General features: G+C 46.2%; 1 protein-coding gene across 4 annotated transcripts in view; it reads right to left on the bottom strand.

Annotated features, from left to right (window-relative positions):
• The window catches only part of Foxn3 (forkhead box N3), a 336,005-nt gene that overhangs the window by 14,269 nt on the left and 295,315 nt on the right, over positions 1-26,421 (bottom strand). For 2 of the 4 annotated variants that reach the window (XM_004649345.2, XM_045153942.1), the window contains exons 5-6: positions 22,431-22,496; positions 14,531-14,636 (exon numbers count right to left, since the gene is read on the bottom strand). In XM_004649345.2, the coding sequence (XP_004649402.1) occupies positions 14,531-14,636; positions 22,431-22,496 (172 nt within the window). The remainder of the gene's footprint in view (positions 1-14,530; positions 14,637-22,430; positions 22,497-26,421) is intronic. The other 2 variants (XM_045153943.1, XM_004649346.3) reach the window with 2 other exon arrangements.

Raw genomic sequence — 26,421 nt, 5'->3', positions numbered from 1 at the left:
CAATGAAAGAGAAACAAAATGGATACTTCCAAACTGTTCATCAGGAATAGAGTAGAATGAGTTGTGGGAGAAATTCCATTTAGAATAATGCTCAACAGGCAAGAGTCTGGAAAAAGTGGGACATATCAAAGCGCTTCACCAGAAAGGCACACACCATTAGCATGGACCCAACAAGTAAAGCCATGTGTGGTAGATCACATCTATAGTTCCAGTACTCAGGAGGCTGAAGGGGGAGCAACACCATGAGTTTGAGGCCACCCTGGACTAGACAGAGACCCTGCCTCAAAATAACAACAACAACATGCCTTTCTATGAGACACAAACCTAAAACATTAGGACAAATAAAGATTTTAAAAGATGGAAAAAGTTCTATCATGCTGGTGCAGAGAAGCATTAAAATGAAATGATAGATTTTTAAGGTAAAAATCATTATTACAAATAAAGAAAGTCATTAGCACTTATAAATGTTCCACAGGAAGATGAAACCACTTTAAAAAACATGAATGCCTCCAATAAAACATATTCAAAGAACATACATTTTAGATTGAAGAATTATGGGGAGAAATAGCCAAATTCGCATTGTGTAAAGGGAGATTTTAGTAGTGCAAGCTTTTAATACCAGTACTCAAGAAGCAGAGGTAGGAGGGATCACCAGAGTTCAAGGCCGTTCTGGGCTATGGAGTGAGCTCCAGGTCTGCCTTGGCTACAGTGAAACTCTACCTTGAAAAAAAAACAACTCCAAACAAAATAAATGAATAAATAAAAAACAGATTTATGCTAGATCATGTATTACTTGCACTCGGCCACATGTTAAGTATACTTCACCATACATACTAAAGAATGCCGACTAGCCTTATTTATTGTCTCAAGAGATTGCAAAGCAGCAGTATCATACCTAACAATTCTGCAACACAACCCATTGAAGATGATGGCCATGTTGATGGGGCAATTTAAAAAATAAGAAGTGCAGAAGTGACTTAATAGTTAAGGCCCTTGCCTGAGAAGCCAAAAGACCCATGTTTGACTTTCCCCAGAGCCCACATTAACCACATGCACAAGGGCAAGGCAAGCACAAGGTCACACATGCACACTAGGTGGCGCAAACATCTGGAGTTCGACTGCAGTGGCTGGGGCCCTGGCGCACCAATTTTCGCTCTCCAAAAAGAGAAAAAAAAAAGTGTTTTGTCTTTTTAAAGAAAGAAACAGGGCTGGAGAGATGGTTTGGCAGTCAGAGCACTTGCCTGCAAAGCCTAAGAACTCATATTTGAATCTCTAGGTCCCGCGTAAGCCAGATGTGCAGTGAGACAATTGCACAATACCACACATGTGCACAAGGGGGTGCACACGTCTCGAGTTCTTTTGCAGTAGCTGAAGGCTCTGGCACACCCACTCTCTCACTCTTACTTTCAAACAAACAAAAAAAGACAGCTGTTGGCATGTAAAAAAAAAAAAAAAGAAAGAAACAGCTACCTTCTCTTTGGTTTAGTAATTCAAAAACATACACCTGGACTGGAGAAATGGCTTAGCAGTTAAGTGCTTGTCTGTGAAGCCTAAGGACCCTGGTTTGAGGCTCGATTCCATAGGACCCACATTAGCCAGATGCACAAAGGGGGCGCATGTGCCTGGAGTTCGTTTGCAGTGGCTGGAGGCCCTGGCGTGCCCATTTTCTCTCTTTCACTGTCTGCCTCTTTCTCTCTTTCCCTGCCACTCTCAAATAAATAAATAAAAATGAACAGCAACAAAAAACCATATGGAGTATGTAACAGTAATAAGAATAAGAGGTAACGCTTGTGGTGTGCAACAACGCTAGGGTTTGAAAGAAATTATAACTTTAAATTTTGCACAAAAGAGGTTTAAAAATAAAAAGTATCCAATCTACACAAAGAAAAAAATAGAATAAATCCCAAGAAATGAGACAGTAATGAGGTAATAGAGAGCATAGTTATAAAAGACATGAGAGAAGGTAACACGACATACTGAGAATAGCTTTACGGCAAGCTATTCGACAACCCAGGTCTTCGTCAAGTTCCCACTAATCAAAATCAGTTCAAAAGGAAATAAAAGTCTGTTATCCTATAATCATTATACACATGAAATTAACAGTGATTCACCAGGAAAATGCCTGCATCCGATTGTTCCACAAACAAGCTCTGTCAAACATTAGGTAATCAAGGCACTGGATTTTGTACAGAAAAGGACTGATAAGTGTGATTAATAAGTGAATACACTTCAATTTATTTTATGAGTTAAATGAATCATGCCATTAACACTAGATAAAGACAACTCGAGAAACATGTTCCATGACAAAACTCATACATAAAATATTAGCTCACCAACTCTGCAAGTTTTATTCAGAGTTGGCAAATTTGTTTTGTGATTCATCACAGTAAAAATAAGTAAAAGCAATTTCGTTACCTTAAGGTGATGTAAACTTTTTATGACGAAATTCAACACACACTAATGATAAAATATCATAGCTGAGAAGGAATGTAGAGTTTTGCTATTATGATAAAATCTACTTCCTAAAAATATAACAAATATTCTATCAATTCTAAGTCAACAACACAGTTCCATTTAAAGTAAGAAGCAATAAAAAGAAGTCTATTGTTTTATAGAGGACCTGAACTATGCATTAGGACAGTGGGGGGGGGGGGTTGCACAAATTAGAAAGAAGCTCGAGCTGCTGTTAATTATAGGAGATATGAATTTGTACAAGCATATGTGAATAGAACTACTTAGGCCATTTATTTAACAGGCTTGCTGGAACAATGATCAGTGAGAAATCAGCTGCATTTCTGTGAATCAGAAGCAAACAGGACATACAACACATGTGCATGTAGAATTCACAGCAGCATGAAAAAATAAAGAACACATACTATGTAGACTAAATCTAACTGAAGATGGAAAAGTTCCTCAGAAAGAACAATAAAGCTCTAATGGGATCTACTGAAGACAAAATAAATGGAGAGCTATAGCTGTTCATGGGTTAAAGAGCTTAACATGGACTACTAACCCTACCAATCTTATCTACAGTTTCAATTTGTGTAAAAGAAACACAAGTCACAGCAGTGTGGTGGCTCACGCCTATAAGCCCAGTACTCGGGAGGCTGAGGCAGGAAGATCACTGAGTTTGAACAAGTCACAGTAGGAGGAATTTTCTTTCTTCTGTCCTCCCCTGCCATTCTGGGACAATCTATCAGTTGACTCTAAAATTTATATGCAAGTGCAAAAGCCAAGAACAGCCCGAGACATCTAAAAAAGATCACAAACTGAGATAGCCTGATCTATTTCCCATAAAGATATAACAATTCACACAGAGTGGCATTGTCATAGAATAACAAATATGAAACAGGATCAAAGGATCCCCAAACAAATGCACAATTATGAAGAACCGGGACACAGCTCTCAGCTGGTACTGCAGGTCAATGGGGAAAGCAAGGGCCATGTAAGAAATGATGCAAAGATAATAGATGATCTGGTTGTAAGACACACCACTGGATCTGAGTCCCACCAGTCTAAAGTTTCCACGTTTAAATAAGTCCATAATAAAAATAATAATTAATAATAATGGCAGAAGAGATGGCTGAGAAGTTAAGACACTTGCCTGCAAAGTCTAACAACTTGGGTTCAATTCCCTAGCATCCATGTAAAGCCAAACACACAAAGTGGTGCATGTGTCTGGAGTTTGTTTGAGAGGCATTTCTGTGCCCATTTTCTCTGTCTCTCTTCTCTTTACTGCTCTCTCCACTTGTAAATAAATACAAGGTTTTTTTTTTGTTTTTTTGTTTTTTAAAGTAATGATGAGGAAGAGGAAGAGAAGCAGTAGCAACGCCAGCTGTGGTCACTGTGTGGTGGTGGCACAACCCTTTAATTCCAGGGAGGCAGAGGAAGGAGGGTCTCTGAGCTCAAGGCCAGCCTGGGACTACAGAGTGAGTTCTTGGTCATTGTAGGGGCTTGATTCAGGTGTCCCCATGAACTTAGATGTTCTGAAGATGGTCCTCAGCTGGTTGGCAAATTGGGAATTGAATTCTCTTGGAGGCAATGTATTGTTGGGGGCTGGCTTATGGATGTTATTGCCAACTTCCTTCCTCTTGCCAGTGTTTGGCACACTCTCCTGCTGCTGTTGCTGTTGTCTATCTGATATTAATCAGGAGGTGATGTCTATACTCTGCTCATGCCATCATTTCCCCCATTTCATCATGGAGCTTCCCCCCAAATCTGTAAGCCAAAATAAACCCCTTTGTCCTACACGCTGGTCTAGGTTGGATATTTTCTTCTCACAATGCAAACCTGATCACAAAAATAAAATCGGTATTTGCAGTGGAGTCACTGCTGCTAGACACCCGTGGTTTTGGCCTTCAGGAGCTGGTTTTGAGAGGAATGTGGGAGGATTTGAAACCTGGGCCTAAGACATGCCTTGCAGTGCTGTAAGTACAGCTTGATGGACTACTCTGGTCAGAGTTGGAAGATCTGAATGCAGTAAGAACTATGGGCTGTGAGATTTGGCTTATGAGAGTGAGAGAGGTTTGCTGTTATACTCATGTCCTGAGAACCTGTGCAGGGCTGCACTGCATAGAAACCAACTGGTGTTAGCAGAAGCACAGAAATGAAATCTTTGGGCCAAAACTTCTGTCTGTACATCTGCAATGGTATGAGAGATTATACCCTTTGAGACTGGACCAGCTGACCTGCATTGAGACAACAGGAAGAATGTAGACTCTTTGGAAGAGGTGTGGATGCTGAAGGAGTATCCTGTTCTTCAAAGTCTTTTTTATCACCCCCTCCTCCATTAACAACTTTGTAGCTTTTCTGGTATCATGGAGTATGACAAATGAAGGAAAGAAAGGGTCATTGAATTTGCAACACGGTGTTGTATGAAGCAGGCTTGTCGGATTACATGCGTGGAGACCCAATGGAGATGCCAGGACTGTAAGGTGGCTGCCAAGGAGAGCTTCTGGCACAAGACGAAGTTTTCTGGACCTGGGAGCAGCCCCACTGGAGGGGCGGAGATGGAACTCCAGAGACTTGTCCCTGGCTAGAGTTACTGGATTCGGAGACTTGTCCCTGGCTAGAGTTATTACACTTGGAGCTACAGAATTTGCTGTTTGCCCTATTTAAATCTTGTATTGGTTGAATTTTTTTTTTCTATGCCTAATCTTTTGCAGTGTGAATGTTTATTGTGTGACATTACGGGTTTTCCTTCCTTCCTTCTTGGTACTATGGCTCAGTTAAAAGACCTAGGACTATAGGGATGTCTGAACATCAGTAGGATTGTTAAAAACTACGGGGCTTCAAAGCTGGACTGAATGCATTGCATTTCACGTCATGTACAGTTATCACTTTATGAGAGCCAGGAGTCGAATGTGGTGGTTTGATCCAGGTGTTCTGAATGCTCAGTCCTGGCTGATGGCAATTTGAGAATTGGATCTTCCTGGAGGCAATGTGTTGTTGGGGGTGGGCTTATGGGTGTTATAGCTAGCTTCCCTTTGCCAGTGTTTGGCACACTCTCCTGTTGCTGTGGTTCATCTGATGTTGGCCAGAAGGTGATGTCCACCCTCTGCTCATGCCATCGATTTCTCCTGCCATCATGGAGCTTCCCCTCGTGTCTGTAAGCCAAAATAAACCCTTTTTTCCCCACAAGCTGCTCTTGGTCCGGTGATTTCCTCCAGCAACGCGAAGCGGACTGCAGTCGTCAGCTTGGGCAGTGAAACCCTACCAGGTGGGGGTGGTGGATGAGCAGGCAGGCCACCCAGGAAACAGCACATCAAGCACACAACTTAGTGCAACATCTTAGGAGCAAAGAAAATGTAAATTAAAGCACACTGATTGGTCAAGATTATAAAGAAGATGCAGAGGAATGGAGCCATTCCCTCATCCTTCCCAGAGGAGAAGAAATGGAAGTGAGCACTGTGGAAATAACCCCTCACAGGCGAAGCGTGAGCACACCCATGGAGCACACAATTCGACCTGTGAACAGTCTAGACCAGCTAAGACATTTACAGAAACTTCCATAGCAGCAACACTGTGATATTAAGACTACAGATGATTAAATGGTCTTTAAAAAAATGTGGAATAGGGCTGGAGAGATGGCTTAGCAGCTAAGGCTCCTGCCTGCAAAGCCTAGGGACTCAGGTTCAATTCCTTAGAACCCATGTAAGCCAGAGGCATAAGGTGGCACATGCATCTGGGGTTCATCTGCAGCAGCTGGAGGCCCTGGTGCACCCATTCTATCTGCCCCCCAATAAATTTTTTTGTAAATAAAATATTTTTTAAAAATTTAAATGTGGAATGATTGCCTAGTTGAATATTATACACCAGTATGAATGATTCACTTAAAGCTGTGTGCATCAAATAAATGTAATAAATATATTGGAAGAGATACATTGTATTACTCTAGATATTAAAAAAAACTCAAAATCAACCAAAACGCAACTATCTGTTGTTTATGGATACCAAAAGCAATTCTGAAATTGTGGGAACTGTGTATGCAAAATTTTATGATTGTGGTTACCTCATGTGGAAGGCAGTTATACTTTCCCTTTGAAGTCTGACAGTGGAATCATAAACACCACATAATTACATGCTTAGGAACTCTTCAATGTCTCATATTCTCACATATGACTCAAGTATCACATAAAAATGTTTATACAATAGCCAGGTGTGGTGGTGCACACCTTTAATCCCAGCACTCGGGAAGCAGAGGTAGGAGATAGCCGTGAGGTCAAGGTTAGTTGGAGACTATAGAGTTAATTCTACGTCAGCCTGAGCTGGAGCAAGACCCTACCTCAAAATGGAGAGGAACATTAACACTACAGATAATGAGAATGGATACTGAGCAAAGGGTGAAAAAATTTTATAAAGATAGCATATAAGATTATATCTTAAATGGATGTGAAATTTTACGTGGGAGAGGTAGAACTGAGTTAATAGTTTTCGTCTACATTCTCTATTAGATCCAAATTAAATAAAAAATAAAATTTGAGATTCCTCCCAGCCCTAGAGCTCTGTAATATAGTAGATGCAGGCCAACAAAGATGAAGGAGGCCCAGGGGTACGGGGTCTGCCCCTCCTGGAAGCCCCCAGGCTCAACAACTCCACATGGTATCTCCAAAGGGGGCGCATGTTCTCCCATGAGCCACAACTCCACTGCCTGTGAACCCCCTTGTACATGAGATCACGGAACACTCATGAGAGAGATCCTGAAACTCTCCTCCACAGAGCATTTTGCACTTGGCGTAACCCAGAGAGCGCATGAAGACTTTCAGATATGGTGGGAAAAGAACCACAGGGTTTAACGGCACCAGCCAGGGGCTGGCTGTAAACTCCAGAAGCAGCTCTGGAACGCAGACCCATGCCCACTGGTCATGGCTTAGACTCCTGGGCTCGAAAAACTCACAGCAAAGACTTGCTGGGGCATGTGGCCAGGCAAAATAACCCACCTGAGACTACTCTTTTTTCCCCTTCTCACTGTTTTCTCCTTCCTTTCTGTCACAAAGCATAATTTAATACTAAATACTAATATGAAGATTTGTAATTGCCTCTAAAGGCCATGGTTTCAGAAGACAAAAGGCAACAGGAGCAATGTGTTTCAAAAACAAAATACACGGGAGGGGAGAGATAGCTTAGTTATTAAAGTGCTCCTCTTGCAAGCGTAAGGACTTGAGTTCAATCCCTGGGACAGACATAGGCTTGAAATCTCAGCCCTGAGATGGAGACAAGTGGATCCCAGAGGCTCTCCCGCCACCATGGCAAGTTCTAGGCCAATGACAGAACCTGTCTCAGAAAGCATGGACAAAGCCTGAGAAACAACACTAAGGTTGTCCTCTGACCTCTACATGCATGTCCCCCCACATCCCAAATACAGCACAACACACAAAAAAACTGCTGTCAATTTTCCTTCTTGATCAGATCATTACAAATGTCTTCTATGGAAGGGAGACAAGCAAGACAGGTGATGAGGAGCACAGCTTAAATGGAAGATGGGTTCCCTGTTTGTTTATTCCCTGTGACATGACCCTAAGAATGGGTGTTTTGCACTAAAGTAATGGCTGACTTGCTTCATGTTCCATGGCCAATTGCAGTTTTCACTTGAGGTCCTTAGAGACCCAAATAAAATTAAGGAGCCTCACATGATGATTAGATGGAACATTTTTACACTTTTACTACATGCTACGAACTGGGCTCACAGCCGATGGCCTTGCCATAAAACTGCACCACCCCGTGGAAAAGGTGGTAGAAATAAGGCTAAGCCTTCTGAGGTTGGGGGCCTGACTTACGCTGAGGAAGGGAACCTGGGAGGCCCGGGGCAGGTGTGGTAGTTCTGCTAACCGTTCATCTACCAAGCAGACAGAGCTCTCCTGTGAGAAGCCCGTATCTCACACAGCTAGAGAAACTTGCTTCTTAAGCTTATATGCATAATTTCTGTTGTCCTAAGAAGGACTTGCCTACTTACTTTCTCTCAATCCGCTGGCAAAGAAAGCCTGGACATTTAGCTCTCATCCTGCATGAGTGCCTGCATGTCAGAAAGCCTGGAGAGATGGGGCTGGAGACGGCCTAGCAGTTAAGGCACTTGGCTGCAAAGCCTAACAACCAGGCTCAATTCCCCAGTACCCATGTAAAGCTAGATGCATAAAGTGGTGCATACACCTGTGGTTTGTTTCTAGTGGCTGGAGGCCCTGGTGTGCCCATTCTCTCTCTCTGCTTGCAAGTAAATCAATATTAAAAAAAAAAAAAAAGTCTGAAGAGGACCGTGGAAACTGTGCAGTGGTAGAAGGCACTTGTTCACAAACCCTGATGGCCTGGGTTCCATTCCCTAGTACCCGCAAAAAGCCAGATGCACCAGGTGATGCATGTGTCTGGAGTACATGTGTTCCAGGCCCTGTCATGCTCATGCATTCTTCCTCAGTCTCCTCTAACCCTCTGTTTACAGATAAATAAATAGACATATTTCTTTTCCAAAAAAAAAAAACAAAAAAAAAACACCTGAAGTGGGGTTGGAGAGATGGCCCAGCGGCTAAGTCACTTGCCAGCAAAGCTTAAGAACCCAGGTTCAATTCCCCAGTACACACATTAAGCCAGATGCACAAGGTGGTGCACACATCTGGAGATCCTTCGCAGTGGCTAGAGGCCCTGGCGTGCCCACTCTTAGTCTCTCTCTCTCAAATAATAAATAAATATTTAAAAGTTGTTTTTAGAAGAAAGCCTGAAGGGAACAGGAAGATGCCTTAGGCCTCTGAGAGCTTGGACCGCCCTGACTGGAGGCAGCTCGGGCGGTACCCGGCCTTTCTCCCTCTCCCGACGCGGCCAGCCACCGTGGCTCCAGCTCCGGGCTCGTGGTTCTCATCAGTGGAGCCTCTGCAGGGGATTTCCCTGGGAAGCGGTGGAAAGAACGGGCATGACGCTCCAAGACTTGTGAACCATTACTGTGACGATGATGTATCTTGAGCCCTCTACGCCCAGGAAAATTTAAAAATAAGCAGGTTTCCAATGCCTAAGGATGGGCCAATCTCAGAGGTTATTGAGTAAAAAAGTCAACACGGTAAAGTCAATTACACTATTGACAGATACTCTTACAAGGAGATTTCACATCATAATTATATGCAAAGGAACCCAGCAAATACAAGCTGTGTAATGATCAGCTAATAAAAGTAACACTTCATCTATGTCAATAACAGTTTCCCAGTTAAGACAAACAAACATGGCCTTTGCCACTCAGCAGAGGGAGGAAAAAAAAATCCCTGAAAGACAAATATTTTCACTTAAGAAGTGCTTAGACTCACACAGAAAACCTGCCACAAAAAGGAGAGGAGGAAACGGGCCTGTGGTGGGTGTTAACGACTCTCCCTGTAAACACTGGCACAGCCCCGGGCACCCTCAGCCTCCTTCTGCCACACGGAAGCCGGACTTCATCCGGGGTCCTGCTCCTTTCAACTTCCTGAATTTATGTTCAATGAGCGCATGGCCACACTAAGAACTAAAATGAATGTGAAAAACGCATTCTAAGAATGGCAAAATAAGCCGGGTAAGGCGGTGCGCACCTTTAATCCCAGTACTCAGGAGGCAGAGGTAGGAGGATCCCTGTGAGTTCAAGGCCAGCCTGAGACTCCATAGTGACTTCCAACAATAGCAGCAGAAGAACAAGATTTCTTCCCCAGACACTGCTTACTGGCTTTTCGACAACTCGGAACCTTCAGATGGCCTCAAAGCTGTATGCTCTCTCCTCTTAGCGTCTACAGTTTTCCCTACAGAGAGGGCAGACGCCACACCTGGGTGCACCCAGTCTTTTAGCTGACTGCTTCTGTCCAGCAAGACTAAGGGGAATAGATACAGAGTTGATATTTGGATAAAATTCTGCTAATTCACCATGACTTTGTTTATTGGTGTGATGGTTAATCTTCAAACTGTGAGCCAAAATAAACCCTTCCTTCCTTAAGTTGCTTCTTCTTTTAAAATTCCATTTGTTTATTTTCAAGGAGAGAGGGGAGAGAATATGAATATGGAGAGAAAAAATGAGAGTCAGGGCCTCCTGCCACTACAAACAAACTCCAGACACATGTGCCACTTTGTGCATCTGGCTTTACCTGGGTACTGGGGAACTAAACCTGGGCTGTCAGACTTTGCCAACAACCACTTTTAACCACTGAGCCATCTCCCCAGCCCCTTAAGTTGCTTCCTGGCAGGTATCCTGGGCACAAGGAGTAAAGTACCTCATTGGCTGGTTATCGCTACACAAATAGACACCTGTCTAATTGCTGCAACCAGTGGTTGTATATTTTACCGAAAGGATTGTGCTCAAAACTGTTACGATGATCAGGAAGGTTGTTGGTTAGTTTGTTTCTCTGAGATAGGGTCTCTCTATGTAGTTCAGTCTGGCCTGGGAGTCAAGGCAGTCCTCTTGCCTCAGCCGCCCAGATGTTTGGATCACAGGCATGTGACACGAAACTCATCAGGAAGGTCTACGAATCAGACTATGAATGCTTTTACAGAGGATAGCTTCGGAGGACACTGCTGCTCTGTGGTCACTGTAACTCAGCTTCAGACTTGAACTTCGAGGTGGACTCACGGGCTGGGGCAGGGCTGGACTGTGCCTGTGGCATTTTGCTTTGCCACTGGCTCTTGTTGGCTCCACCAACAGGGGGCCACAGAGACTGACAGTGGCGGAGGGAAAGAGACCTGCTGTTCTGTCGACCCAGCAATAACGTCTCAGCAGCAACATTTCATCCCTGGAGTAGTCACGGAATAAAGCCTGGAGCTTCCTCAACACTTCCAGAACTTTCCATTGAGGATCCAGCTCTGGAGGGTGTCCCGACCCCAAGACGAGGACTCCACACTACATTCACTGCAGGCATTTCACTTCCCCAGAGCAATCATGCCTCTTCTCCTTTTGCTCTCCTCTCCTAGCCTGGGAGGTGATGGCTACTTCCTGCTTTGCTCCCTCCATGATGTCCTGAGCTCTCTTTCTCATACTCTGGCTAACCCTAGTTAAGGGATTGAATCTTTATCTTCTCTGTTCTAATCCTGGCGTGGCTGGTCACTAACCCACCTGGCGCATGTCCTGTATATCATTCTGGCAAAGGTGCTCACAAATTTGTCTTCTGTACATAAAATAATGCCACTACAGTGGTCTGGGTAGCTACCCGGGACAAGATGCACCGACGTGGGGAGGAAGCTCTACAGGGAGGGCCCCGGGTAAGCCTAGGTCTCTGTGCCCTTCTGGAAGGAATGCCTGGACTCAAATCAGAAGCTGCACTTGACTGGGAGATGACTCAGCAGTGAAGTGTACTTGCTTACAAAGCCTAACCCCTGTAGTTCAATTCCCTAGTACCCACATTAAGGCAGACAAAGAGTGGCACATGTATCTGGAGTTCATTTGCAGTGCCAAGAAACCCTGGCGTGCCCATACTCACTCGTTCTGTTTCTCTTTCCTCTTTCTAAATAAATATTATTATTTTTTAATAAATATTTTTATTTATTTATTTGACAGAGAGAGAGAGAGTGAGAGAGAATGGGCATGCCAGGGCCTCCAGCCACTGCAAACGAACTCCAGACACGTACGCCCCATTGTGCATCTGGCTAACATGGGTCCTGGGGAATCGAACCTAGGTCTTTTGGCTTTGCAGGCAAATGCCTTAACCGCTAAGCCATTCCTCTAGCCCAATAAATATTATTTTTAAAATCTGCAGATGAAGGCATTCAAGAATGGTCTATACAATATGCCAGTCTAGCCAGGCGTGGTAGCACACGCCTTTAATCCCAGCCCTTGGGTGGCAGAGGTAGTCGATTGCCTCAAGTTTGAGGCCACCCTGAGACTACATAGTGAGTTCCAGGTCAGCCGGGGCCAGAGCAAGACACTACCTTGAAAAACAAAAACAAAAACAAACAAAAATATACCAGTCTGTATTTAGAATCTGCTCATTAAAATATATCATTGCTCTAAGCAAAAACTGTCTACTTTATTCACATTTTTTGTTTTTTTCAATCAAAAAGGAGATCTAGCAGGTGAAATGAAAAATAGAGGATGTTTCTCTCACAAGATCAGGCAAAGGCAGAGGTTGTCTGGCTTCTTGGCAGAGGTCTACCACTTGTGAATCAAGAATTATGGGCCTTTGAAAGGTGACCAAGAAAGACAACAGTGGGGCTGGAGAGATGGCTTAGCGGTTAAGTGCTTGCCTGTGAAGCCTAAGGACCCCGGTTCGAGGCTCGGTTCCCCAGGACCCACATAAACCAGATGCACAAGGTGGTACACACATCTGGAGTTCATTTGCAGTGGGTGGAATACCTGGCGTACCCATTCTCTCTCTCTGTCGCTCTCCAATAAATAAATAAAAATAAACAAAAAATATTTTAAAAAAAGACAGTCAACAATGAAGTGTAAGGCCCTCTCAGGTAGTTTTGGAAAGCAACCTTGTCCAGTTAATAGAGGTGATGATGGTGATGTATGAGGTGAGCACACACAAGTCAAGGTCAGAGGACACCTTGCAGGTGTCAGTCTTTGCGGCAGGGTCTGTTATGGGTCACTGGTCCTAACCCACCACGATTCTAACTCCTACCATCTTCCCTCATTTTCAAATTCCAGACCCCAGAGGCAAAGAGACTTCCATCCTGGCAAGAGCAGATGTGTGAGGGAGTTAAGGTGCACTGGCTCATTTCCACAAAGTAGCCTACCCTCACACCTCCATTAAGGCTCAGCGAAGCAGACTTTCTGGGATTTGAAAGACTATGAAAGAAAATGCCCTTTAGGTATAGCCCTTGTTCCAATGGACAGAAGAAAGGAAAACGATGCAGCTGAGAGCCAGCCTCATGCTCCGGTCACTGTACATGAGGAATTGGTCAACTAAGACCCAGAGCCTTCCTCAGCGAGCTGAGGACAAAAAGTGGCACCCAAAGAAATTACTAACAAATAGGGTCACATATGAAAGGGACACAAATAAACGTGGGACTGCTGGGCATGGTGGCGCACGCCTTTAATCCCAGCACTCGGGAGGCAGAGGTAGGAGGATCGCCGTGAGTTCAAGGCCACCCTGAGATTACGTAGTAAATTCCAGGTTAGCCTGAGCTAGAGTGAAACCCTACCTTGAAAAACTAAAAGCAAACAAATAAACATGGGACTGATGGTGGGGGGGGTGTCACAACAAGGAGGGGTCTATCTCATGCTGGCTTGTTAGTTTCAGAAGTGTGTTACGAAGGAATTATGTGAAAAGTAAAGGAACTTCCAGAAGAAACTGTGAGAACTTTTGAAGATGGGCAAATAACAGATGTACCTGGTGAACGACTCTGGTTAAAGGAGAAGGGCACAGTGGGAGGTGTCAGGGTGGTGTGGTGGGTCCTCCGAGAAGCACATTTTAGGAGACGGGCCTGGCGGTGGCTGGCAGGAGGGCAGAGAAACAGGAGGAGTCAAGCACACTGCACGTGAGAGCTCTAAGCAGCAGCGGCTGCTAATCTGAGGGTGCCAGTGACAGAGATGAGGGTGCAGAGGTGAGTCTGTGTGGCCCCACACAGATTCTCAGGAGTCGGGTAAAGATGCCACCATTCTACAGACCACGTACCATAAATTTTATTTATTTGAGAGGGGGAGAGAGAAACAGATAGAGTGAGTGTGGGCAAGCCAGGGCCTCTTGGCATTGCAAATGAACATGTACGTTTTCACTGCAACCTTTCCTTGGGGGCACAGGGGTTTCATAGTTGAGGGGAATGAGGCAGACCCAGAGAGAAGAGACATCAGCCCAGTCACAGGACAGTGAAGTGACAGAGCTGCCTCTAGGATTTGATAAGCAATCTACTCATTCTACCTTCTATTCCACCATGTGGCCTTAGAACAACAACAACAAACGTCTTGCTTTGGCGTGTTCTGTATCTCCCCAACGGGAAAGGACCAGGAAACTGACGGCCAAGGGAGGAGATGACGCTCAGACTAAGTGTGCTGGACTTTAGCTTTGTTCAACACCCAAATTAGGCCCTCTCCACCCTTGCAAGGGGAGAAGACGGTGGCCTTCCCACCCCGCAGGCTCGGCCCAGGGAGCTCCTCACTTACCTCATGGCTGCGGTCACCCCAATGGGAGTGATTGGCAACGGCCGGACGCCAGGAAACAGCCCTCGGCTCAGAACCCGCGCTCCATTTTGTATCACTCCTGAAGGAACTGGAAAAGCAAAAAGATAACCCACGTCAGTTCAACCACAAAGAGTTCCCTTCTAAGCCAACAAAGTGGGGAGAGAGGGGAGAAGAAAGAGGAGAGAATGTGATAGAAAGAAAAGATAACTTGTCCAGAGTCAGACCAATAGTTCACAAATTATTGATCTTATGATGCTTATGTTAAAACCCAAACAAAATCTCTCCTCTTTTGCCATTCCTTTAGAATACACCAGAACCACTGAGATTACAGTAGCACTCCCTCAGAACACCCCAGAATCAGAGACTACAAGAGGACTCCTTCAGAACACCCCAGAACCACTGAAACTGCAGGAATACTGCAGCCATCAGTCCAGTGACCCAAACATGGCATCTCATGCTTCCCAGGCTATGGTCCAAGGCTGAAAACATCTTCCTATCTGCCCTTCATCAAACAAGAGAAAAACACAGCCCAAAGTCACAACCAAGTCAATGTTCCAAGACACCCCCTTCCTCCCTCCACAGGTGGTCAGTAGCAAAGGGGACACCTCACGATTCTTCCTCTGAATCTCACCACTGCCAGATGCCGGACATCTTCCTTCCCCAGAGCTCTCTAGACCCCGCTCATCATCCTGTCTCCCCCCCCCCCAAGAGCAGCCCTTAGCCCCAAGCCACCTTCTCCCCGGCATCCATGAGTCTGGGCGGCTTCCTGCCCTCTGCTTTCTCTGAGGACTTCCACAAGTGGGAGGCCGCAGGGAGTCCGAATGGCAGGAAACGCAGCCTCTGCCTCCTGCCCCGGCCACAGACACTTCTCTGCGCGGCTGTGAGCCAGGTGAGCCTGGCAAAATGAGAGCGTGTGGCATTCACCTTGGCTCTCCTTGTAGGGCACGTCTCTTCTAGGCTTGTGTAAAGCCCTTATGACAAAGTCAAGGTGGAAGAGAAAACTCAGCGTCTTTCCCAAGTCCAGTGTTTCAGATCACCATGGTCTCTTACTACAACGAATCATGACAGCAGGCCCGGCCTGACCAGAAACGCCTCCCGTCCCCAGTTAGCAGTTTGACTTCATGTGCTAGATCAGGTTATCTGAGAAAAAGAGACTTACCAAGAAAGTATCCTTAAAAGCACAGAACTGTGACAATTAAAAAGAAGGAGGTCTAAAATTCTCATTTCCTGTTACTTCTTAGTTTTGTTTCGATTTTCTAGGCAGAGTCTCACTCTAGCCCAGGCTGACCCTAGAACTTACTCTGTAGCCCCAGGGAGGCCCTAAGCGCCCCAGGCCCCTTCTATCACATTCTTCTGAGATCAAAGGTGTGTCTACCAAGCCTGGGAACTATCTGACTTCAAGACTTCATGTAAGGGCCCAGGCATGAGCAGTGTGATGCTGGGCTAAGCACAGACATGCACCACTGAAACAAAATGGAATTCAGAAAATGGACTCACATTCATATAGCCAAGAAGGTTTTCACCAACAAATCAAGATAATGCAATGAGGGAAAGGAGAAAGAACCACAGGACAGTATTTGGAAACAAAAACCAAGCTAGGGGCCAAAGAGATGGCCTAGTAGTTAAGGTGTTTGCCTGCAAAGCCAAAGGACCTTGGTTCGATTCCCTAGGACCCAAGTAAGCCAGATGCACAAAGTGGTGCATGCATCTGGCATTCGTTTGCAGTGACTGGAAGCCCTGGTGCACCCATTCTCTCTCTCTCTCTCTCTCTCTCTCTCTCTCTCTGTGCCTCTTTCCCTCTCTCACTTTCTCAAATAAATAAAATTTTAAAAAAAACAACAAGCTAGATCCTTAACTCATACCACACATGAGAATTGCAAATGGAACATATACCTAAATATTAGACCTAAAATTATGAAATGTGTCGAAGAAAGTATAGGTGGTAAATAACCCATAGTTCCAAAGGCAGAGCTATGCAAAAGGTCAGAAGGATTCAGGTTTGTCGACTGACGGGGGCGGGGGGGGGGGGGGGGGCGGCGGTGGCTATGGGAGAGGGTTTCAGTCACTCTGCTCTCCTAGGAATGATCAGGTGGCCTCAGTTGAATTTCAATTTGGTAGCATGTATGTTTCACTAACGATCCCATGTATAACAGCAGTAAATGAATCTACAGTGGACCACGCCAATAAATAATGAAAAAATTGTACCAGAATTCTCTCAACATCTAAAACAGGATCAACACTGGAGAGCTCTGGTGGGGGAAACGGGGCCAACAGAAGCCCTGGAGCATGGATACTTGGATACGTCTTACCGAAGCCATGAGTTAGTTTCTTGTCAGTGAGAAGGAATGCTGACCAAGGTCAGTGCCTGCACACTCAGCCCCTCCTCAAATGTCCAGAACCTTCAATGCATCAGGACACCCCTCAGGAACGGAAACAGGAAGGAGGCCAGTGCCTAGCAAGCACCCATGGTAGGCTAGGTACTGGGGACATGTCCTGTCCACTGGGCCTCCCTGGAAGAAGCAGTACAGGGTTAAGAGGGGCCCTGAGCAGCTCGGCCTTGGTTCAGAGTGCTCCCTACCCCGCCCCACCTATCACTAGCTCTGTGGCCTTGGGCTCAATGTATGGCCTCGCTGTACCTCTGTTTCCTAATGGGTAAATTCTCATTGTTCTAAGGATTCAAGTTGATAAGGTACATAAGTGGCCAGCCCGGGGATACTAAGTGACTTCCAGGTCAGCCAGGCTATTGTGAGAACCTGCCTAAAAAAAAAAAAAAAAAAAAGCAAAAGAAACAAAACCAAAACTCTAAAGAGTGAATTCATGCACGAAGTGATCCCACCAGCAGTGACAGGCTTGCATGAGCTATTTCTTGAACTGCTGGTGTAAACTGGCTCATCAGCCTCTGGATCCTGGAGCTTCTGCTCAAATGTGCTGCCTTGAATGCCACCTCTGCCAATGCTGGCGTCTCTGACTCCTCACTGGCAGCTCCAGGTTGAGACGGCGTGTGTGGATGCACTCGCTCACTGGCTGCAAGAAGCCGGCGGAGACGCTAACTATTCCCCCACCGGAAGCCGACTTCTACTTGATTCACGCTCCCATTAGATGAGACCCAGGCCTCCAGCATCATCCATTCTTGTGGACCAGGGACACAGACATCCTTCCGAGGTGAGAAAACAGGTCCAGGCCTTACGGGTGGCTGGGACAGGTACCATAGACTTCAGAACCGAAGTCCCCAACACTTGCTGTCCAATCATGCTCCCTCAAGTTACACAGTGACTGTAGACTTCCTGAAGTTAGGAAGAATGCACCATTCCCACATAAAAAAAGTCACATCTAGCAGCGTGGCTCACTGTACATGCTGTGGTCTTACGTGAGACTGCAACCTTGGGAATCCCTTTTGCTTTTAAAAGGCCAAGGCATAAGAAAAACTTTCCTTGCCCACTAACGTTGACCCTCCACACTTCCCCAGCTCTCTTCTTGAGGCGCCGTGTCAACGTGAGTTTCTGCAACTTCAAAGATTAGCCTCGGCGGGGAGCTCGCGCTGCTGCCTTTGGAGGGCGGCCCTGGCTAACTCTCTCAGAGGCCGTAGGCTGAGCAGCAGGCGGTTCCCATCATCCTTCCCTCCCCTGAAGGTGCCCTCTCCAGAAGCAGGCTGGCAGGCAGGACACAGCCCATTTCCTGGTTGCCCTTCTTCTCTGGACCGGCCATAGCTGACACATACCCCACAAGCTGCCTCCTTGGTGCATTCTGTTGTTTTGTTTAGCATCTAGAATTCCCCTCTGGGAACATTCCAACCAGGGATTATATAAACCTTTGAAGATGAGTAATGGTGATATGGCTTCTCTGGACTTACAGTTCCTCCACAGAGGTTAAAGATGACTCCTAAGGCTTGTCAAAGGGGAGCCGCAAGACAGGTGCTTGAGGATATACCAGAAGCTGAAATTAGCCTACAGGGCCATTTTTTGGGGAGGGGGACAGGCAGATGGATTTTGACCTCAAGAGATGGCAAGACAGCCTTGTCCTGAACTGACTGTTCTGGAAGTTGCATGTGAGGATGTGAGAGAGGATGGCTCTCCTTGTGGGATGTGGTCCCATACACTGTGGGTTATGCCGGGGGGGGGGGGGGGGCAAACTGATGGGGCCCAAGACTTTCATTAGCATTACCCATGGAGACTCCGGCCCCAGCCTGGACCCCTCTTAGAGGGAAGGAGCTTGAACTGGCCAGGGTTTCCACCAGGATCCTTGCAAGTCTGCATCAGCCTAGGAGCCTTCAGGAAGGTCGGGGCTGATATCTTACCGAGGGGCTAACAGTCCTTGAGCCTGGATGGTGGCCAGTTGGCCAGCCCTGAGCTAGCTTTGCAGATGCACAGCAAGGCAAGGAGGCCAGGAAAAGACCCCAGGGGCTGCCGTGTGGGGACCTGAAGAGGAGTGGTGAAGACAGAGGAGAAACCTTCCAAGTTGCGCAGGCTGGCCTCCTCCCGCTGCCCCCTGCTCCGGGCAGCAAGCGCCACTGCTGAGCAGACGGGGACCAGCTTAGTTCACGTGGGCAGGGCGGCACAGAGGTGCAAACAGGGGGCTATAAATAGCATGGCACGAGAAGGCTCTATAAACAGAGCCAGCCCCAAGGGAGAGAACAAGCACGTAGCTCTTGGAACCCAGGCTTCCCTCTCCTGGGCAACAGCAGGGGCTCTGACCCTGGAGAACGGCCGTGCCCATCCACACCGGACATATGACCACGAGCCCCACTGCGTGGGCAGCCCACTGCAAGGGGTCTGGCTGTTGACTTTACAAATTGTCCTTAGGAATCACGCCATGCTTTACCCAGCCCGGGACAATGCTGGCAGGGCAGAGAAAGCTGGCGGCTTCAACCCAGCTCTAACACTTCGTCCTTAAGGAGGAAGGTGATGCCTCGAATCTCAAGGCAAGACTCGTTATGTAACGCAGACGGAACATAACGATGTGGATGGGGCAGGTGAAGAAGAGCCGGCTGGCACCGTGGAGACTGTTGGAGATGGTTCCTGCTGGCTGTGTTCTTCGGAGGTGGGGGACCAGGTACACGGGGCCCAGTCTGTGCACCGACCTGATGCTGGATGCATCTGCTTCCTGCCTATCACACTGCCCCAGTCTTCATAGACTGATCTTCATAGACATTCTGCTACTGCCTTGGGGTCTCAACTGCCTGGCGGCCTTCATGAAGGTTGTGCCTGATGTTGTACAGAGTGGTAACAGCCTTAAAAATAAACCCTCCCAAGCTGGGCATGGTGGTGCACGCCTTTAATCCCAGCACTCTGGAGGCAGAGGTAGGAGGATCTCCATGAGTTCAAGGTCAGCCTGACTAGAGCAAGACCCTACCTTGGAAAACAAGCAACAAACAAAACCCTCTTAAAACAATCCCATTGCTTTAAAACACAAACACCAAGCCTCCCCTCTGTCACCCACCTCTGGCATGTGTGTGTGCATATGCACATGCATATGGAAGGTTAAAGGACAACACTGGTGTGATTGCAGGAACACTGTCCTATCTCTTTTTTATTTATTTATTTATTTGAGAGCGACAGACACAGAGAGAAAGACAGATTGAGGGAGAGAGAAAGAATGGGCTTCCAGCCTCTGCAAACGAACTCCAGATGCGTGCGCCCTCTTGTGCATCTGGCTAACGTGGGACCTGGGGAACCGAGCCTCGAACCGGGGTCCTTAGGCTTCACAGGCAAGTGCTTAACCACTAAGCCATCTCTCCAGCCCTCCTAACTCTTTTTGAGATAAGATCTTTTATTGGCCTACAGATCCACCAACTAGTTTAGATGGGCAGGCCACTGAGCCCCAGGGATCTGCCTGTCTTTGTCCCCCAGGCCTGGGATGACAGGATGCATAGCATCACACATGTTTTCTTTCTCTTTTTTCACACGGGTACTAGGGATAGAACTCAGGTCCTCGTGCTTGTGAGACAAGCACTTTACCAACTAAGCTACTTCCTCAGTCTCCAAAGCCTGAAGCCTTTTAGACTTCAATGAGCATTTCAACATGAAGAGGACTATGGATATCCCAGGAAGAGAAACATTTATAGCTGAAGACTTACAGGGATGGAGGGAGAGGTTCAGTTAGCCATGAAAACATTAAAAAGTAACCTGCCGACAAATCACCACAACGTGACCTGTGTTCAAGTAGCCGGCAAGGACAGACTGCTGTGGAAGCTGCCGAGGAGCCGAGGCTGCTCAATCAATCCCTTGCCTTCTCCAGGGGCCCCGTTTCCCTCCTACCAGGGAAACCAGCGCTCCAGAAGTACTTGTTTAAAGTAACAGACGCAGTGTATGGTGGCTGGGAGCTAAGGGAGGTGCTTGAGTCTTACAAGGCTCTGACAGCATCGTCTGTTTCCACTAAGATGGGCTATGCAAGTTTATCTTAGGAACCATTTCAGCCTGTAACTTGATTAGTCTGGAAGGCATTTTTTTCTGTGAGGCCATCTAACAGTGGAGGTTTTAAAAGTCTGTTTCTCTGAAACACTAAACATCATTTAAAAGCCACATTCCAGGTTAACTGCTAGTTGCAGAACTCTGCTGGCTACACATCTGCTTAGTAGTGGTATTTGGTGGCCAGTGCAGCATTCCAAAGGCTGCCAATCAGCGGTCAGCAAAGGCAGAATGAGGAATCTGTTGCTAGGGGCAGGTAAGGGCAGCCCCCAGCAGAGGACCAGGTCCCTTGAGAAGACTTGGCTCTATCTCCTTGGTCTTTTCAAACAGAAGAGGAAAGAATGGAGTCAAATTTTCTAAGTCTAGAAATGCTAGGGCAAGAGAAGGGTACGAGGGATGGCCTGGAAGCCCACATCAGCCCCCCATGAACCACTGTGGGTCTGATAGTGCGCGCTTTCCTGTAAGCAATGCTATTGTCTCCAAAAGTGAGGAGCTGTCTGCATTAAGCCATGAAGCCTTCAGGGAGCAGGAGCCCTCGGCAGGCACATAAGAAAACACAACTGGGCACCAGCCCGAGCCTGTTAGAGCGGACTTTGCCGCACTAGCTGCAGGTTATGAGGAGGGATGGGTAGACAATGTTATTTAAGGGCATTTTTAATCCCTTGTTGGGAAGGAGAATTTCTAAACCACAATAGTTCAGCTATTAAAGATCTAAAGAAAAAAAAAAACAGGTGGTAGGCAGATGTGAAGTTTAAACAAGGAAAAGAGTTGTCACATGTCACATGGCTTAGTGGCGAACAGAAGGTGAAGATGGGAGCCCTGCTTAGCTGTAGCAGCCCTGCCCTTCTCTCTGTGGCAGCGCGGAAGGCGGGGTAAAAAGATGATACAGAGCTGCGCGTGGTGGCGCACGCCTTTAATCCCAGCACTTGGGAGGCAGAGGTAGGAGGATTGCCATAACTTCGAGGCCACCCTGAGACTACAGAGTGATTTCTAGGTCAGCCTGAGCTAGAGTGAGACCCTACCTCAGAAAAGAAAAAAAAGAAAAAAAAAAAAAAGATGATACAGTACTATGGGTCCACTGTAAGTTGGGTCTGACCTTGGGCAAGCCAGGCCTTCTAGAATGGCAGTGTGGTATTAATGAAGACCCAGATAGGGAAGAAATGTCTACAACAGAACTGCTCAGCCCTGTGGAGACGCCCTGACAAAGCTACAGGAGCAGTTGCTGCAGGAGAAAGAAAGGTTGTGACGGGGACTACTTATGGGGTCTGTTTCTCATCTTCCCTGTCTTAAGGCCTGAAATTATATTAGCATTTTCTCATCCTGGAAGCACACCTGTGTATTCACTTCACTCGCACAAGTGCGTGTCCATACGCAGGTGTGTGTAATCTAAACATTAGTTCTTTCTCTGGCCTGCGGTGTAAATGAGAAGGTTAAGTTCACACACTACGGTGCTGTAGGCTATAGAAACATCTACTCACAACCTGCTTGTATCTCAGGGGGAGAATTCAAAAGCATCATGGCGCCGGCGGCATCAATGTCAGGATCTGGAAAAATCAACCAATAAATAACATTATTTACAACAGGGCTGGTGTGTGTGTGTGTGTGTGTGTGTGTGTGTGTGTGTGTGTTTCCCCCTGCACACTACAGATTTTGATGCAATAGAGGAAAAAAAAAAAACAACCCAGGACTTAGATGAGCTATCTAAAAGGTGACTTTTCTTATCGCTTGGGTTTGAGAGGAAGAAAAGTTATTCTAGAATGAGATTCAAAGAGAATGTTGCTATGTAATTTTTTTTTTTAAATCAACTAGTTCGGTCTCTTCTCATTTTGTTACTGCTGTAATTTGCACTGCGTGTTCCTGATAAGCTGCTGATCTATGCACCTCTCCGCTTTTACCCAGGCAGGGGTAGAAGAGTGGGAACTCTGCTAACAGTAAGAAGGTCAGCCATGGGGGTCGTTAATGAACTTGGGAAAACTCACAGCACTGACATAGAGGGAGACAGAGACAGTTGAGAGACAGTTGAGAGAGAGAGAGAGAGAGAGAGAGAGAGAGAGAACAGGCATTAAACACACCTGCATCTAGTGAGATACAAATAAGACATTTGGTCATTTCCATGAGTCAGCAGAACATGAACTGTATTTCACGAGGTTCTGTGTGTGCACAGCAGTGGCGGAGGTGGTGAAGGCATTAACAAAAGCACTTAGAATATAAAGAAAAAAAATTTAAAAGTTCTTATATTGAAGGCATAGTGTTTGTGCTCACATCTATTATTGCTTTTAATATGGGCCAAAAAAAAAAATACTCATCATTTCACTGCCATAATTCTTAATAGGTTTCTGAATCCTTACCAAGCCACCGGTTGACAGATGGCAGGTTATACAGAGACAGAGAAAAATATTATCCTTTTATAACAAAATTCATTTTCCTCTGAGAAACAGCAGCACCGCTGCTATGGAAATGAAGGTCACCATGGCAACGGTAAACAACCCCCAAGAATGGTCACTGAATAGACTGAAAAGAACATCTGCCCCAGCACAGCGTCCCAGCTGCCCTGGGGCGAAATCCGCTAATAGTGCAGTGAGGCCCCTTGACAGAAGCTGCCGCCTGCCCCCTGTCCAAATAAATGAAGTGTGCAATTGAAGTCGACATCAAAATGCCTGCCCTTGCAGATTACTGCCTCCGTGCCCGCTAAACCCAGTGACTAATGACTGGGGAGAGGGGGCCTCACACTTGTCAAGTTTTTGTACAAATTACATACCAAAAAATTCAATTTACTACTAATGGCTCCATGGCACTTTATTTTGGGTATTATGTGAGAAAATTACTTTTTTACTGTTTAAAAAAGTACATTTTTCATACTTTATATGTGCAGTTTAATTCCAAGGGAGTAATGCGATGTAATATAAAGCCCCACAAGCGATTAATAATATGGATGGTGCCGGTTCAGAAGACAATGTCTCAACAACAACAACAAAAAAAGAGCAAAGAAACTTTACTCTGCAGGTCTTTTACTACTTTGCCTGCAGGAGGCTTGTTACTTACACTCCATAATGGAATAAAAGTTTATTTTAATAAGTGCACTGTCTGAGAAACAGGTACATTAACTTGTTTGGCAACTCCTGGGGTGAAATTCCTCAGCCATGCCTCCCCACTGAAGTATGTCAGATGTTTCACTGAAAAAGCTTTAATGTCAAGTTCACTGCTCCTGGATCCCTACCGCTCCAGCAGGATTCACAGTCTCAAGTATTATTCCTAGCCCCCACGGGTGCCAAAAAACAAGTGCTGGGGCTTCTCCTTTTTATGTGGAAAGGATGTTTGTTTCCTCAGGGAGGAGCCACCCAAAAAGTGTTTTTCCTTCTCCCAGCACCAAGGGCCCATTGACATCTTTGAGAACGCAAACAAGACAGGTGCCCGAGGTTGCTGTTGGCTACATGGTCCCTTCCTTCCAGTGACCAGGGCATTCACTAGGTAACAGATAGACAGGCATGAAGCCAGGACTCTTTTCCTATTTATTTTGCTAGCAAATGAAAGAGAACCTCACATTCTTCAAAACCACACTGGGGCTCAGGAGGAAGTCTGAGCATCACTGATTAACAGAGTCACAGTGAAAAGAAAAGACGGAGACTCTTAAAGGCGAAAGCATTAACACCCACACGTATCTAGGAAAACATGTGCTTGGGAGAGTGTCTCAGACTCACGCAACAACCCCCCAATGATGCCAACCCACCCAAAGCACGCCAAACGGGCACAGCTGTAAGCAGGTACCGGAGACTGAAGAGCAATTCTGGAGCCCATCCTTCCTTTAAACCAGACACCTGACGCCTCTTCAGACAAAAATGCTGCTGTTGCCATAGAACTCATGTCTGTCTGCAGGGCGTTCCGGGTGAGTGTAATAGGGAGGCTTTGTTATCTCACTTACGATGCAAGACCACTGCCCCACTAACACTACTGAGAATGGAAGGGAAGGCAGGGCACGGAATTCTTCCCTGGGGACACAATGGCAAACCATCAGCAAGCACAAGAGCTATCCAAGAATATGTGATTGTGTACAATTGCACTCAAAGTACCAGCCCGGGGGGAGGTGGCTACAGTGAGCGCCATCCGGTCAAACAGTCAACTGTATTAGGGGTACTTTACGTACGATAAAGATGTACGTTAAGTGTAGCATTTGACATAGCTTTATGAAGTTTATCTCCATGCTGTCACAACGTTCAGCAAGATGAACACAATGAAGAGACCACTTTGGTGCCACTGCAGATCTGTCCTGGCCTGGGATGCCCTGGATTGGCTGTCTGCTTCTTAGCCACGTGATGTCACAGTTTATTGCTATGGCTACCCAGGACTAGCATTTCACTACCATCTACCCATCTTCCTATACTGGATTCGCTTCCAGTTTTGAATATAGAAACTTATTATGAGGGCTTGGGGAGATGGCTCAGTACGCAAAGCGCACATTCGAGCCTGAGTACTCAACTCCAATTCCCAGGGCGCACGTGAAAATCCGGTAGCTGAGGCAGGCTTCTGTAATCCCAAGACTCCCATAGTGAGATAGGAGGCAGGAACAGGAGAATTTCACTAAAGCTCTCCACAGAGCAAGATCGAGAGAATGAACACCTCAGACACGATGGACCAGCAGAGAGGGACCCACAAGTTGGCCTCTGAACTCTGCATGTGGGCCTATGTTCAGAAACACATAGACACGCATACATATATACCAAAAAGATCTTCTGTATCAGTCAGCCAGGGCACGTTTTCACTTCTTCCTGAGTAATTGCCAGTAAGAGTAATTGCCAAGCTGTTCTCCCTAAGAGGTATACAAGGAAGGAGGTCTAATTGTTTTGCATTTTTTTGCCAACACTTGCCATTGTTAGCTTAAAACTTTTTCAAGCCATCTAGTGGACATGCAGTAGTATTGCAATGCGGTTGTCATGTTTACCTAATAACAAATGATGCTAAGCATTTCTTCATGTGCTTAATGGTCAGCTATATATCTGTTTTGTTGTTGAGGCAGGGTCTTGTTCTAGCTCAGGCTGACCTGAAATTCATTACGTAGTCCCATGTTTGCCTTGAACTCATAGCGCTCCTCCTAGCTCTGCCTCCTATGTGTTAGGATTAAAGATGTGTGCCACCACGCCCACCATAGTCTTTCTGGATGCGTCTTGACACAGGGGTGCAGGTCAGAGGACAATGTCAGGTGTTGGTCCTTGCCTTCCCCCCTGTTTGAAGCAAAGTCTTGTTTATTGCTGCATTCTCCAGGCTTGCAGGTGATTCTTCTGTCGGCCTCCCTTCTTGTACTAGGCACTCTGGAAGTACAGACACTAGCCTACAGCATACGGAACTTATGTAAGTGTTAGGGATCCAAACTCAGGTAACCAGGCTTGAGAACAAAGCATTTCATCCTTGGAGAAAATACTTTACCTGCTACGCAGCCCCCGTGTGTGTATCTTCTTACAGGAAAAACCCATTTAA

The sequence above is a fragment of the Jaculus jaculus genome, chromosome 7 (assembly GCF_020740685.1).
Source record: "Jaculus jaculus isolate mJacJac1 chromosome 7, mJacJac1.mat.Y.cur, whole genome shotgun sequence".
Lineage (NCBI taxonomy): Eukaryota > Metazoa > Chordata > Mammalia > Rodentia > Dipodidae > Jaculus > Jaculus jaculus.
The sequence above is the reverse complement of the archived record's forward strand: the minus strand, read 5'-3'. Positions and strand labels throughout refer to the sequence as shown.